At 34.2% G+C, this 15,809-nt stretch overlaps 1 protein-coding gene across 2 annotated transcripts in view; it reads left to right on the top strand.

Annotated features, from left to right (window-relative positions):
• LOC150093045 (uncharacterized) overlaps positions 1-15,809 on the top strand; it is a 236,600-nt gene that overhangs the window by 182,747 nt on the left and 38,044 nt on the right. For both annotated transcript variants that reach the window (XM_090413689.1, XM_090413688.1), the window contains 2 exons: positions 1,888-2,076; positions 15,392-15,534. In XM_090413689.1, the coding sequence (XP_090269815.1) occupies positions 1,888-2,076; positions 15,392-15,534 (332 nt within the window). The remainder of the gene's footprint in view (positions 1-1,887; positions 2,077-15,391; positions 15,535-15,809) is intronic.

Genomic DNA, 15,809 nt, shown 5'->3' with positions numbered 1-15,809 from the left:
GTCAATGTTCACATTTCTAATTTTTTTAGCAATTTGGTTTAAGGAATATACTGATCACTAGAATTCATCTTCACTTCTTGCTATGATTATTTGGTCATCAGCAAACAAAATGGCATTAAGGTTCCACCATTCAGTTTAAATGGTGCTTCTATATTTTTCTTAAATTTCTTTGCTATTTCATCTATATTAAATAAGATGTTTCATCTATATTAAATAAAATAATTAAATACAACTATTTGATTATTTTGATACATGTTAGTTATTGCTTCAAGTAGATGATTTGGAATCTTTCAATTCTTGAGTATAGTCCACAGTTTGTTCCTTATGACTGTTGAAATCTTTCTGGTAATTACAAATTCTATCTGTTTCTTGAATTAATAGTACTTCACCATTAAAATTTATAATGTGAAAGCTGCATCAATATATGATCATCCATTTTCGAAACCATTTTGTTCTTCAAAAAAAAAAACTTCATACGTAGAAGGTAAACTTCAAAAGTTTATCTTCTACATATGATTGAAGTTAATATTTGTGAAAACTTATATCCAGCATTTAGGAGACTTATTCCTCTGTAGTTTTTTACTGTTACACTTATCACCTTTTTTATATATTGGCATTATAATTGCCTTATTCTAACTTTCTGGGATTTTTCATTGCTGCCAGATATTGTTACATAGTTTTAAAAGTCGTTTGACGAACAGGATACCTGCATGTTTAATAAGTTCTATATTTATTCCATCTTCTTCAGGGAATTTTCCCAATTTACTTTGCTGTATTGCTTGTTAGATTTCTTATAACGTTAATTCTTCCACCGTAGTTAGTAGATAGCATTATATTGGTTTTAGTTTCATTACTATCTTGCCATAAGTTTTGAAAGAAGTCTAGCCTTCTCTTTGATTATTTCAAGTTTCACTTTTTTTTACATCCATATTCATATTTAAAAAAAAAAAAAAAAAAAAAAAAAATCAGCTAACGCCTTTTTATTGCCATATAGGGAGTAGGCACTTATAATTTTTCAGAGATCTTTATAATTTTCTGCTTCTAGTGATTTTGTGTTTACCCATTGTTTATATGCATCTTTTCTTTAATTATTGCCTTAATGTTTTCATCCCAGTTTCTTATTCCCCTTCTCCTCTTCCATACACTTTTTGTTCCAAGGCATTCTGTTACAGCATTCATTTATTATGGTTTTTTTTTTTAAATTATTCTGTTCTATCTCTAGATCACCATTTGTTTTTATTTGCTCTAGTTTTTCATTTATTCTTTTCAAATGAAGGTAGTTAATACTTTTATCATCAAAGAGTTGAACTCTAAAAGATTCCTGGAGATTTCTTTTTGCATTGATTTGGTTAATTTTAAACCATTTTGGGGGCATTTTTAATTTTTCTTGTAATAGATAACTGGAAAAATATCATCTGGATTGGTGAATCTAGGTTAAGATTCTCCTGATGTCGTTTTGCTGAAAGACCACATCGGGCATATAGGGCACTGTTTCTGGGACTCAACTCCAACTCAGATTCTATTTCTGCACTTATGCTATCTGGTATCATATTAATTGTTTTCCTATGAGCATGAAATCCTGATTTGTTTGAGACATGAAATCATTGATAAAGTACTGAAATTATGTCCCAATCCATTTCATGGTTGTCTGCAAAGATATGCAGTGAAGCTTGGTTTGACACCTTGAAGGTGTTGTCCCAAGAACAAAGTTCCTTTCTAGAATTATCCAGGATCCTATAAAAAATTTACTGCAGTGATCATTCACAGTTGAAAGTTAAGCCCTGCATTACTTATGCTTGTATCCACTACCTGCTGTAAACAGTAAGTCCTAGATGCACACCTACATACTAAAGTAACATAAAGTGACTCTTTCTTTATATTTTACAGAAATCATCAACATCAACTCCACCACCTCCAACTCAGACAATGGAAATCCTTGTAAAGAACCCCAAGGCACCAGGAAACAAAAGTGATTTTTTAAAGACACTGCGAAGTGAGAATAAGGGTGAAGATATAAATGGTGATGGGAAAGAAGGGACAGAAAAAAATGCTAAGGAGATATCTGATATGGAGGAGGTAATGTTCTTTTGTAAATTTATAAGTCTAACATTTTTGAATTTAAATTAGAAAGTCCTAACATTTATTGAAAAAAATTCTAATAAAGAAATAAACTGGCAAAACCATTACAGCAGATTTAAAAACATACAGCAACAACACTTGTATATTTGTGATGCAAAATTATAGAAAATAGTGACACTATATTGTGATTCTTTTGATGCTTTTTTTTAATAAATTTTATTTATATTGTTCCCACCCACAAAAGATTAGATGCAAACCTATAGTATGTTTTGTACCATGAGTGGGCTGAGGATTTATATTCTGGAAACCCTGCTCTAGAGACCAATAAGTGAGGTAGTGGTCTTTCTCTGCATGATGAAATTAATCTCTCACCTGAAGAAATCACAAACATGCCAGCAGTGGGATTTGAACCTGCAGCTTGTTGGTTGGAGAGTGGATATACTAACTACTTGGCCAACCAGACTGGCTGAATAGTGAATTAGGCTAGGCCTATTAACATCACGAGGAAAATTTGAGAGAAAACTGAAAATTTTAAACTGCAAATGATCATTGTTCATGAAATAGTACTTTTTTTCTTTAAAGTGAAGACTAAAGTGTTTTTGGGATTTTTTTAGATGAAGAATCAAACTGCAGTGTGTATTAGAGATAGAAATTCAGTCTTTTAAATGTATATGCAGGGTGATCAAAATTAAAGTATCCCTGTTTATCCCAATTACAGGGGGTTAAAAATGGAAAGATGGCACTTTACTAAGTAGGCTACAATGCTAGATGCAATCAAGTACTCTGGAAATCTCAAGAGCAACAGTGTGGTTTTCTAAACCTTAGCATGTCACATGACCAGTGGTAAGCAATATGAGTTAAGAGATCTACGTGGATCTAGAATGGTGGAATTCATACTCATGGTCATTGATTAACTGGTAAGCCTCTGGGTAATAGAGAAGTTGACTTTCTCCATTACTTCGGTTGCTCTCACCATAGCCCTATCCAGTCAGTTTGACAGCAGACTTTTTTGAGTATGTTGGATATATGCTTGCTTCCATGTATTGTTAGCTGAGTATAAAAAGATTGCACAGACAATATAGAATAGGCGCTAGTTTTGGAGCTCATCTTGTGTGTATAGTTCATGAGATATCATCTAGACTGGAAGATTGAAGATTTTTTGGTATCTAAGTTAAGATATTCTTCTGATGTCATTTTTGCTGAAAGATCACATCAGGCTTCAGTGCACTGTTTCTAGTATGGCAGGAGATGACGTGCCTTGGTCATCTGTGCAGGAGTTGGATGAGTAGAATTGCAAGAAGTCAACTTTAACTTTACATGCTACTGCAATGGTGCCTCTTGGATGTCAGCACAGGTGAGCAGAAGTTGCATCCAGTGGCTTTTGTTAGGGACCAGGAGGAGTAATTGTCATTTGGATGGGAGGTGAATTTTCTACCATTGGATTTTTCAGTCTGATTTGAATTTGCCATTGTTTTTTTTCCATTTGTTGTGTTCTTCAGTATGGGCTGAATAGGAAACTAGAGTTCTTTTCAGAACAATTTTTTTTTCTTTTCTTCACATTGAACTGCTATAGCACACCTGTTGTCTTAACCACAGCATGGAAAATGAGCAGGAATTTGGGGCAGAGTAGAGCACATATATTTAGATCAGAGTGGAGGCAGTAGTCTGTCTGGCCATGAAAGGAGGAGTAGATGTTTCAGAGGTCATCCCACTTAGTACCCTCATTGTGTCAAAGGACATGAGGTTTGAAGTGATTGGGGGTGGGGGGGTGGAAGGAGAAACTGGCACAAAATTATGGTCTGAATGAATCTGAATTACTAAGTTGAAAAAGTAACCTATGATATGTATACCTGGAAGGCAAACTGGATAAGAAAAAAAAAAAAAAAGAAACGGACAGAGTGGAGAGAGTTATCAGGTATTCAGGTTTGTAGATGCACGATTTTACATCACTACTTATAGCAAATACTTCTGCATCTCTTCCAGTTTTGTCAGTGGAATTGGAAAAGGGATGCCATTTAGAGTTGTGGACATTAGGTGCTACTTGCTTGGGTAATTAGATTGCAGAAAGATCAGAGATGAGTTGAAGTCAACAATTTTCAGAATTAGGAGAGTGCTAATACAGCCGATGAACATTATTATGAAATGCAGCAAGGGAGATTTTAGCTATGGGACTGGGGGGGGGGGTCAAAACTCAAGGATTCTTAATTTGGCATTCACTGGGAAGTAATATTGGATCTTACAAAGACTATGTGTCATCCTTATGGTGAAAGGATTTTGCCAGGTGTAATCTTCGATAGTGAAGGTAAACTGTGGTTGCCATTTCAGTTTCTGCCAGAAATAATAGGTTTGGTTAAGATGTCTGTAAGTGATGATATATTATGACAGTTTATGCTGTGGATGTTTGTAGAATGTGTGAAACTGTTTACACACACATACACATTGGGATATTTGATTTATAATTTTTGCTGAAGTTTTCAGTGGAAGTTTTTCATTTCATTATTTGATTTGGGAATAGTTGAAAAGAAAGTAATCACATGCATTGAGAGTGATGGACACCTTGGACATGTTATCTGTCTACTAGTGTCCCTGTCATAACATGGGCTTGACAGTGTCTCCACTATCTGCCTTCCTATTACTTGTTCATTAATGGATAATGCCTTCCATATCAGAAATGTTAATTTTAATGAAAATGAAAGAGTATTGTCAGATAGAATTGAATCTAATCTTGGTTCAGTATGCCTGGTTCTATTTATAAGTTTTGTCATACTTAAAATATTGTAACCATATCTTGCTACCGCAGGTTGATTTACTCCTTTTGGTACTGCATTTTATGCAGATACTCATTTCTTTTAGTATTCATTTGTATACTAAGAATGTTTAGGGCATCTGTAAGGGACTTTGTTTCCTTATAGGAAGTTTTAAAATTTTTTCCTCCTTCATATTCTTTCTTTTAATCTCTCTCTCTCTCACACACATACACACGCACATGCGCGTGCGTGGTAACAAAACATATATTAGTACTGTGTGAGAAAGCAAGTTGTTAAGAGAGACAGAGCTTGATGATGATTTTCTTGAACAACTAGAGATTGTTGTCCTTGAAGAAAATCTACAGACAGATTGAAATGGCAAAAGAGTTAGTGTGAATGGGCTTGAAGTTGGACTGTGAAGGTTTGTTGACCAGTAGCTGCTTTTCATGTTTTTACCGCTGTAAAGAAGTATAATGGAAGCCAATTTGGATATCATGCATGAAAATACCTATAAAAAAAAAAACAAGGCATCAGAACCAATAAAATATCTGTGCAAGATGGGCAGGGCTTGCTGAATTGTTGTCTTTTGGACAGTATGAAAGATTTTTAGTGAAATTTTTTGGTGAACCAGATATCCAGAAATAATATCCTGGGATTGTATGTATTTGTATTAGGATTAGCAATTATATAGGTAAGAAAAAGTAACCCTTTCTTTCATGCTTATGCAGTGATCGGAATACATTATTTAAATTATGGAGACAACTACAGTGTTAGAACAAAACTTTAGTTTAATATAAACCAAAATGAACACTCGACGTTTCGACCTTCATATCAAGGTCATACACATATATACAGAGAAACAAGCTGCACTACAATCTACATGGTTTACTAAAGTTACTGACCAACCACTACAATAATTATTGGTCTGACCTCTGGTGGGGGGGGGGGGAACCTTTACTACATCAAAACTAGAGTCCTATTATTATTATCTATTAGGTTACAAAATTAAATTGGGCTGGAGAGCAACATGTTTTTATATATATATATATATATATATATATATATATATATATGTATAATAATTTTTTTTAAAAAAAAACTGTGATTATACATATAAATTTCAACCAGTTGGTATTGAATAGTTTCCAATAAAAGCTGAAAATTGCTTAAGGTCCTAAAGTATGCAAGATACTAAGTAGGCTGAATATGTGTCAACCTGATTTTGAGTTATTGCTAGATTTCTGCAGGCTGTTTGGATTTGCTTTTTAAGAAAGAGAAAGCAATACTTAGAGAGCAAATCCAAACAGCCTGCAAAAATCTAACAATAAATCAATATCAGGTTTTAAATTTACAATCAGAACTATCTGGTTATATGAATCCAGATATTTTGAATGTGCTTGAAAGAATCACTGACAATTCGGCTAAATATATTCTAGAAAGTAATAAAGAAAAGCATAAGGCCAAATTTCATAATTTAAAACAACGGCGAAATTTGAATGCCAATCAGGATATCTCTTCTCCAGTAAACAACTCCAACAGTGAACAACAAACAAGTGAGACAAGGAGCGACCAACTACCTGCAAGCAGTAGTCATGTGATCAACTTATCAAGCCACACCTTAAATAACAGTCAACTTGCGTTATTTGATAAAGGCCTTAACTTTGCAGTAGCACCTAGAACTGTTAATAAACTGGATTTTATATACCACATAGAAAGAGGCATTAAGTCTCTTCCTATTAATATAGCTGATAAAATTGGTTAGAAACCAGCAATGTTCTGAATAAAAAGAAAACCTTATATAGCAATCTTACAAAAACAGAACTAGCAGCAATCAAGTCATTAAAAGCTAATCAAGATATAATTATAACAAAATCAGACAAAGGTAATGCCACTGTCGTCCTTGACAGATCAACTTACATCCATCAGATGAATCAACTAGTCTTCGATAACAGCACCTATCAGCTTGTAAACTATAATCCAACTAACAGAATAAAGAAAAAAAACTGAGAAACTACTTAACTCTGTCACTTCCTGGCCATCAGACACTGCTAAAGAACTTGTACCCCATTGCGCTCGTTCTCCCAGAATATATGGTGTTCCTAAAAACAAAGCATTCTGCTTCGACTGATAGTTGAAGGAATAGACAGCCGTAATTATCACCTAGCCAGAAATTAGCGTCAACACTCAAGGAGTTGGTAGGTCATTGCCCCTCCTTATAAAGAACACACAACACTTTATAAACAAAATTAAAAACATAACACTCGGCAAAGATGATTTATTAGTCAGTTTTGACATTTCTGCCCTTTTCACAAATGTCCCAATCAGTGACACAATTCTTCTCCTACAGAACAAATTTCTGCCCGACATTACAGCCCTCTTTGTCCACGTACTGCGTTCCGGTTACTTCGTGCGGCAAAGTATATTTTACCTACAAAAAGAAGGTATGGCCGTGGGCTCACCACTACCCCCCCCCCCCCCCCAATTGCTAACTTTTATATGGAAGCTTTTGAGCAAGATGCTCTTGATTCTTTTACTCTAAAACCTAAGTGTGGCTTAGATACGTTGACGATGTTTTCATTATCTGGTCACACAGTTGACAAACTTTAAACACATTCCTCAGCCACCTGAACAAACAACATGAATGCATACAATTTACTATCGAAATTGAAAATCAGAACTTGCTCCCGTTCCTGGATACACTGGTCACACGTCTTCCCTCAGGCAGTCTATCCTTCACAGTTTACTGCAAACCGACACATACTGGCCAATATATACATGCTAACTCATATCACCACCCATTGCAAAAATTTGGAGTTATTAACACCCTTAAAAACAGAGCTATAACAATTTGCTCTAATCAACAAGCTCTTAAACAAGAATTAAAGATTATTAGCAGCACATTTCTAAATAATTGCTATAACAATAATACTATTAATAAAGTTCTTCATAAAACTTCATCAAAAAAAGATTATAGATTACAGTAAAACCATAGCCATCCCATACATTAAAGGGTTATCAGAAAAAATCAATAGAATCCTACGCGTCTTGTAATTCTCAGACATCATTTAGATGATTTCACATAAGGAAGAATTAGTGAGAAGCTTGAATAAAGACTGCAGAATTAGTGATATTGTCAGAGCTTGGCATCTCACATAACATTGTATTCAGGCTCTGATAGTGTTTCAAACCAATGGAATGTGTTCTAGACATTTGCTAAGAGGTCATCCTCACTCTACAACAGAGCATGAAGACAAACTCCTTTAAGGATCTTCTCCTCTCATTGGCACATCCTGGAGTTTATTGCATCTACTTCTTCTACATGTGCAGTAGATGCAATAAACTCCTGGAGTTTATTGCATCTACTGCACCTGTAACTTACCTTATATTGGTAAAACTGGACTCACAATCCCTATACTTAAAAAAAAAAAAAAAAAAAAAAAAACCATTAAATATAACAATTTTGGTGAAGCTGGCCTTTCAGATCATGCTCTCAACAACCTACACCAAATTGATTGGAAAAGTAACTGCTCTTTACATCATACAAAAACCTGGTATGAAAGAAAATTTAAAGAAGCCTGTGAAATTCTGATTAACCACCCTAATCTCAACAATAATGGTGGCATAAAAATTCCAAGAATTTGGATGGCACATATTCAGCCTACTTAGTATCTAGCATACTTTAGGACCTTAAGCAATTTTCAGCTTTTATTGGAAACTATTTCATACCAATTCGTTGAAATTATATATATATATATATATATATATATATATATATATATATATGTGTGTGTGTGTGTGTGTGTGTGCGTGTAATTATTTTTTTTAACTTGGGGATATTGTATATTAGGGTTAACAAGTAATTTTATAAGCTTGGTTATTTAACTCCTAATCCCAAGTATGCAAACAGTTAAGTTTGCGCCTGAAACATAGTTCAAGTCTAGATGGTACAACACCAGGGCAACTCATTGTAAAGGTGGGTAAAGCTCTGATCACTATTCTTAGTATTTTCCCATAATGTAAAGCACATCTCACTAAAAGATGTATACTGTTAATATATATATATATAAACATGTTGCTCTCCAGCCCAATTTAATTTTGTAACCTAATAGATGATAATAAAAATAGGACTCTAGCTTTGATGTAGTAAAGGTTTTTTTTCCCCACCAGAGGTCAGGCCAGTAATTGTTGTAACGGTTGGTCAGTAACTTTAGCAAACCATGTAGATTCTAGTGCAGCTTGTTTCTCTGTATATATGTGTATACTCCAGATGACGACCTTGATATGAAGGTTGAAACGTGTTCATTTTGGTTTATATTAAACTAAAGTTTTGCTCTAACACTGTAGTTGTCTCCATAATTTCCATAATGTAAGAAAAAGTAAAGGTCCTTGATTTCTCTTCTTAGACTTGAACTGTAGTTCAAGTCCAAGAAGAGAAATCTGATCTAGCCTGGATATTTTTATGCAAGAAACAAAAAAAAATAAATGCACTTTCTTAGCATTGAAGTTATTATGCAACATCTCCATGAAGTTTGAAGACTTATTGCAGAATACTATTCCACACAAGTCACCATATGCTTCACATCATCTTGCTACCTATTATTTTTTATTTTTGTCTGTTAATTGCATGTCTCTGGTTGTTTTTGCAGTTTAAAAAAAAAAAAAAAAACCTGCTGCCTCCATTTTGATTTGAAAAAGTTGTAAAAAGATCTTACCACAATGAGAATCAGGTCTTTCCCATTAAAAAAAAAAAATGAATAAAAAATAAATGCATGCATAATCATTTTCAAACCCAAGCTGACAATAATATCTTCATGACAAGATGATCAACGTGTAAGGAATTGGTTATGGGGATCTTAAAGCATGAAAAGTCACTAGAAAGTTTTTCACATAAAGAGGATGCTATCAGCATTAAAATTGAATGCAAGAAATCACTAGGCATAGATCACTTATTTATCTATAGAAGGAAGAGGATAGGCGAAAAATAGAGCTATGGAGACCCTAGTATCAGTAGAGAAATCTGAAGAGGATGAGACATCTACCATGATACTTTAGCAAACTAGGGAAAACTGCTAATTCACTTACACAGAATGGGGGGGGGGGGGTAAGACCATAAGAGGACAGTTTGCTAAGTTGACCTATGTGCTAGGTCTGATGAAGTATCATGAAAATATGAGTGACTGCACAAATTTCTCCAAACCTTGCCATAATTTGTTGTTCAGAAGAGGTGGTGGTGGGGGGGGCATTAGCTAGGAGATTTTCTGTAAATTTTGAATAGCAGAATCCACAGTGATAGTCACTGATTTTGTGGTAGAGCAGTTGTCTTATTTTAATTTTCCTTTCCCAATGCAAATTTAGTATTTGTGTTAAATCTTAATTTTTTTTTTTTTCCATTACTGATCCTTAGCTCAGAAGTTTATTTTCCTTTTTCTGTGATTTATTGTTCAATAGTTTAAATTATTATTATTATTTATTTATTTATTTATTTATTTATTTTTTGTTAAACCTCCCAAAAGTAATTGATGCTCATACATTCACATGGTTGAAAAAGATGTTTTCCATTTTCTTTTAATTAAATATAATCTGTGCAGTTCTATACAATTTGATCAGTCAACATACAGGCAGTTTTGTGCTGCTGTCTGTATTATTATTATTAAGAGAGAACTCCAGGGAGTCAGAGACCACATACTACACACCAGCTGTCATACTTATTCTTGAATTCATTCACACTGCTTGCACACACAACATCCAATGGCAATCTATTCCAATCATGCACCACTCTGAGAGAAAAATCTAGCCCTCATCCCTTTCTTTGGGATGAGGGCTAGATTCCAGCCTATTCAAATCATATGGCAATCATTCTCAGCTTCCAAGGATACTCTCTTGTCCTTTCCCCACACTCCAATGAAAAATTCCATTAACTGAAATAGTGTATGACCCTTTTTTTTTAGACGTTTGTAAATCTAGATCATATCATCCCTCTTTCTGTTTGAAGTTTTTTCACTTGGCTATACTATAAATTAGAGATGCCAAGAAATTATATTCTTGGCATCTCAAATTTCTTCACTGATACAGTGCAGAAAAGACCAGGTGAGGTCTTTTCTGGGCCTTGTAAAGAGGCAAAATGACATCCTTATCTTTACATGTCCAAGTTCATTTCAGTATTGCAGTTATCTTTTGAATTGTATTTACATTCTTGGCTACGTGACCCCTGAACTTCAACTTCCTATCTACTAACACTCCAAGATCCCTAGCCTGATTAGTTTCCTCTAACATAATCCCACCAATATCTAATCATACCAAAGTGCATGACTTTACATTTACTGACATCCCATGCTCACAATTCCAGCCTATTCAAATCATTCTGCAAGTACTGCATATCAGTCACATATCTGTCCATCAGTCATCCTCTTATCCATGCTAATATTTTATGATCCAATCCCATATTCTCCAATTTATGCAACAGTCTTCCATGCTGTATTCTGTCCAAAGCTTTAGCAAAATCCAAAAGTATCGAGGTGTATCCATTTCCCTTGTCTAGCTCAATGGTAACATTATAGAATGTGAGCAAGTTGCTAAAATATGACCTTCCCTTAGTAAACCCATGTTGTTCATTGCAAAGTATAGATTCTGTCAATCCATTTCTGAATGCAAGCTCTGACCAACTTTACCAAAATCTCCACCACAACTCCTGAGATACTGATTGGTTGATAGTTGGATACATTGGTGTTTGCACCACCCTTGTGCAATGGGATTACCATATATTCTTTTCACTTCTGTAGAATCTTCCTTGTTCTGAGACTCAAATTCTATAGCCGGGTCAAAGTAATAGCAAGTTCAGCTGAACACTCCTTTAGTATCCATGCTGATATTCTATCAATCCCTATTGTTGAATTGTTATTTAGTCTGTGCAACAGCTCTAATACCTCCTCTTTATACACCTAATTTCTTCATCCAGTGAAGAGATAGTGGTGAGCTCAATGTTGCATACACCAGGTCGATTGCTTTTAGAAAAATAGGCACTCATTAGTTGAACAACCTCTTCTGCATCTGTCACCCTCACACCATCTGCTTTCAATAGAGTTATTCTTTCATATTCATTCTTTCTTTTACTTGCAGCTTATTGATAGAATTCTTGTGGGTTGTCTTTAGCTTGAAGAGTCAGTTTCTTTTCAGTAAACTTAGCTTTCCATACAACAGTTGTGACTCTCCTGGCTGTTGTAATTTTTATAACAGATATTTGTGTCTGTGTGGATTTGATGTACCAGTTATGTCACAAATATTGGAAGATGTACTTGTAATGAATGAATAAAGAACGTCTAAAAATGAATTTCACTTGGCAGTGAACTGTATAATAAAAAGCAGATGGATAACAAATAGCTGGCAGACAGATGTACACTAAAAAAGTGTCATGAAAATCTAAATTAATCAACAAATCATGAGTAAAAAATATGTGATCGTTTCAAACTCATGCTCCCATCAGTTCAAAACAGCTATCAGGATAAATATACAGGTATCCCTTGCTTAATGCGGGATTTGATTAACGTGACGAAATTAATTGCGGCAGTCCCTTGATATACGCAGCAAGAGTTTTGATTAACGCATCTTTAACCCTGCAGAGCTCACAGCTGATCTGACAAATACATGCAAAATGTTTAATATAAATATTCTTACACAATTCAGTGTATAGCTTGGAGGTCATGAGTAGCTGTGCATTCATATGCTATGAATGATATTACGTACTGTTTTTTACGGTCAGTTTGGTTTAACACATGTTATGTAAAGATTTGTGATATTTGACAGTAAATTGTGTCTGAGAGATACCGCGACCTTCGATGTCAGTATAGTATGGTTTAGTTTTTTTTTATTCTTTGTTCAATAATTTCTAGATTGTAACTGCAAATAAATAAACCATCATGTATTACTGAAATAGAGAGCCAAAGGCTCATTTATCATACATGTTTTCTAGGAGAAGTGCTTTACATTATGGAAAATACTAAGGAAAGTGATCTGGAGCTTACTCCACCTTTACTACGAGTCGCTCATAAGGTTGCTTATGCCTGCATCCACTGAAACTTTTAGTTTTTATATATTCGCCACGAAATTCTTGTAGTTTCTATATTCGGCTATGAAATAATGTTGGATTCAATATTTATCATACCTGTCCTCTAGGAGATGTGCTTTACATTATGGAAAATACTAAGGAAAGTGATTTGGAGCTTACTGCACCTTTACTACGAGTTGCCCATAAGGTTGCTTATGCTTGCATCCGCCGAAACTTTTAGTTTCTATATATTCGGCACGAAACTCTTGTAGTTTCTATATTGAGCTATGAAATAATGTTGGATTCAATATCCACTTAATTTGTATCATCATGTATTATATTTGCAGTGTTTTTTCTTTATGTTTTATTGCTTGTTTCCGAGGTCTGGAGAGTCATTTTGCTTGTTATCGTAGAATATATGCCGATAAGAAAAAAACTAAAACTGTTCAAATGACTCTTGATAACTTTTTTGATAAAATATTGCAGTAACTAACATAGGTACAAGCATTTATTAAACATTTACTTTGCATTCATTTTTTATCTTTCCTAAAAGAGTACCATATAAAACTAAGTATTAATACAGTAATTGATCATGGACGAACTGTAATTTTTACCATTGATTATTAGATTTGATTAACGTGATTTTGATATACGCGGTAACATCGAGGGATTAATTAACCACATTAATCGAGAGGTACCTGTATTTTTAATCAAGATAACTATTAAAAGGCACTTTAATATCAATTTGCCTACAGAAGTAGGCTGTAGTACTAGAGTCATATGCATGCATATGGTCAGAAAAAAATTAGAAATATACCTATTTTATTTTTGAACAGCTGCAGGTCATAGTTCTTGGAGAAAATGGTATGAGGAGGGCTTTTCCAGATAATATGGGTAGATAAAATGATAGAGGAAGGTTTAAGTTGTTTCAGTAAGTTTGGAGTCAAACTGTGTGTGGGTGCATGTATATGCATGTTGATTAGTATCTGCTAATGTTTTTACATGTTTAGAGAGTGGAGGATTGATGGTGGTTGTGCCAGTTTGGTGGAGCAGAACAAAGGCATAGAAACAGTTTCTGTGCAAAAGTGGTTGGAGAAAGCTTTGAGAGGGGTAATTATCTTCTAGATGGCATCAAGCATTCTAAGGTTGGGTGGATTTCAGATTTATATAGTATTAGGAATTACGCAGTTTTTTTTTAAAAAAAAAAACAGTGTTATGAAAGAAGAAGACACCAGTTTAAAATTTAGAGACATACACATTACAGATGTAATGTGTTTGTGCTGGTAAAAGCCAAAGGTATGTTAGTCTACAAAGAAAAATCTGATCCTAAGTGAAGATGAGCATATTTTTAAGTGTGAAGAGAAGAGCGATCATTCTTACAAGAAATGTAAGACAGGACTATTTAGGTACTCTTTAATTCACTAGATATTCTCATCCTACTGAATAATGGTAAGGAGATCATGTTTAAGACATTAGTGTAGAAGATTTTGAAGTTTCAATACTACATTAACTAAATAGTGCAGGGGGTGAAGTATGCTGTCATTAACAAAATGCAAAACTGTAAATAGGGTTTTTGTTCATTGAGAAAAGTCATTAATGTACAACAAGAAATATGCGGGCAGAAGCACAAATCTCCATGGTACCTACCACAATACTGATAGAGAAATCTGAAGAAAAGAAACTGTCTACCATGACATGCAACGAATGAAGAGTGAATGTGTTTGTTTTTTTTTTTAGGTTTTGTGGAAGTTTGTTGTCTTTTTGTTATTTTTTGTGAGAGATTTTTTATAATCTATAAAGTCACTGCTCTTTTGTTAATATCTTTTATAATTTGCAATGTGTGAAACTTAGAGAGCAAAGGCATATAATGTGAGATTGAAAATCTCATGAACATGGCTTCCACACATGTGGAATGCTCAAGCTCCTATTTGTGCCTAGCCTTGACAACCCCCATGCATGCAATTATGTGGATTCCCTGCAAGTATGATAAGGCAGAGTAAGTAGCATTATTTTCCATCTGGTTGGGAAGCCTGACACATTTTGAGGTAGATGTAGGTTCCCTGCTTAAATACATTGTGTTGATCATATCCATGAAGGATAACTCCCTTCATTGCATATGTGAAGGGGGGGGGGGGGATCTTTAGAGGCAAAATATCCCAGTAACCACTTCAGGTCTCCATTAAGTAGTGCAAGGTTATTTAGGCATTGAAAGCCACCTTGTCTAGATGGCAGTATTCATCTGACTATAAGTACCTGAATGTATGGACCCTTGGTAGAGTTTATTTTTAAGTAACATACCAAAGGTGCAGGTAAAAAACTCATTAAACTCTTACTCACCTTTGTCGGTGACCTCTTCAAATAATAATGGACATTTATTACCTTCTCTTTTAATAAGGAAGGTATAGTTCTCTCTCCAGTGTATCATACTTTGCATTTATCTTTTGATGAATAGCTTTAAGCAATAAGTCATAACATTATTATAGAAATACTTAAGTAAAATTTGAATTCTCTACTATTTTAACAGAATCATATGAAGGAAAGTGGTGATGATAGCAGTGTCAATGGAATTGATATCACAAAATTGTCTGTTGAAGAGGAAGGAGAAGACGATGATGAAGATGATGGTGAAAAGTCAATATTGTCAAGTTCCCTGGAAGCTGAGCAAAGGTATTAAGATAATATTAATGGAATGTGAATAGAATAGTATTCACATGTTCGTCAATTATTAGAAAAATCATATGTATTTTAAATATTATTTTACATTAACAGTTCACAAATGGAAATATCAGTTGATTTTACATTATATTATTATATATGGTGTCTTTTGGTATATTGCAAAATGCTTCAGTTTATTATCTGTTATGCAAATCATCACAAAAAAAAAAAAAAAAAAAAAAATCATGATTCTACCCCTTGAGTTGTAGGTAGCAAAATCCAGATCT

This window comes from Typopeltis vanoorti, chromosome 24 (assembly GCF_054136105.1).
Source record: "Typopeltis vanoorti isolate ZY-2024b chromosome 24, IOZ_Tvanoo_1.0, whole genome shotgun sequence".
Classification (NCBI taxonomy): domain Eukaryota; kingdom Metazoa; phylum Arthropoda; class Arachnida; order Uropygi; family Thelyphonidae; genus Typopeltis; species Typopeltis vanoorti.
Note: the sequence above shows the minus strand (reverse complement) of the source record. Positions and strands in the feature narration are given on the sequence as shown.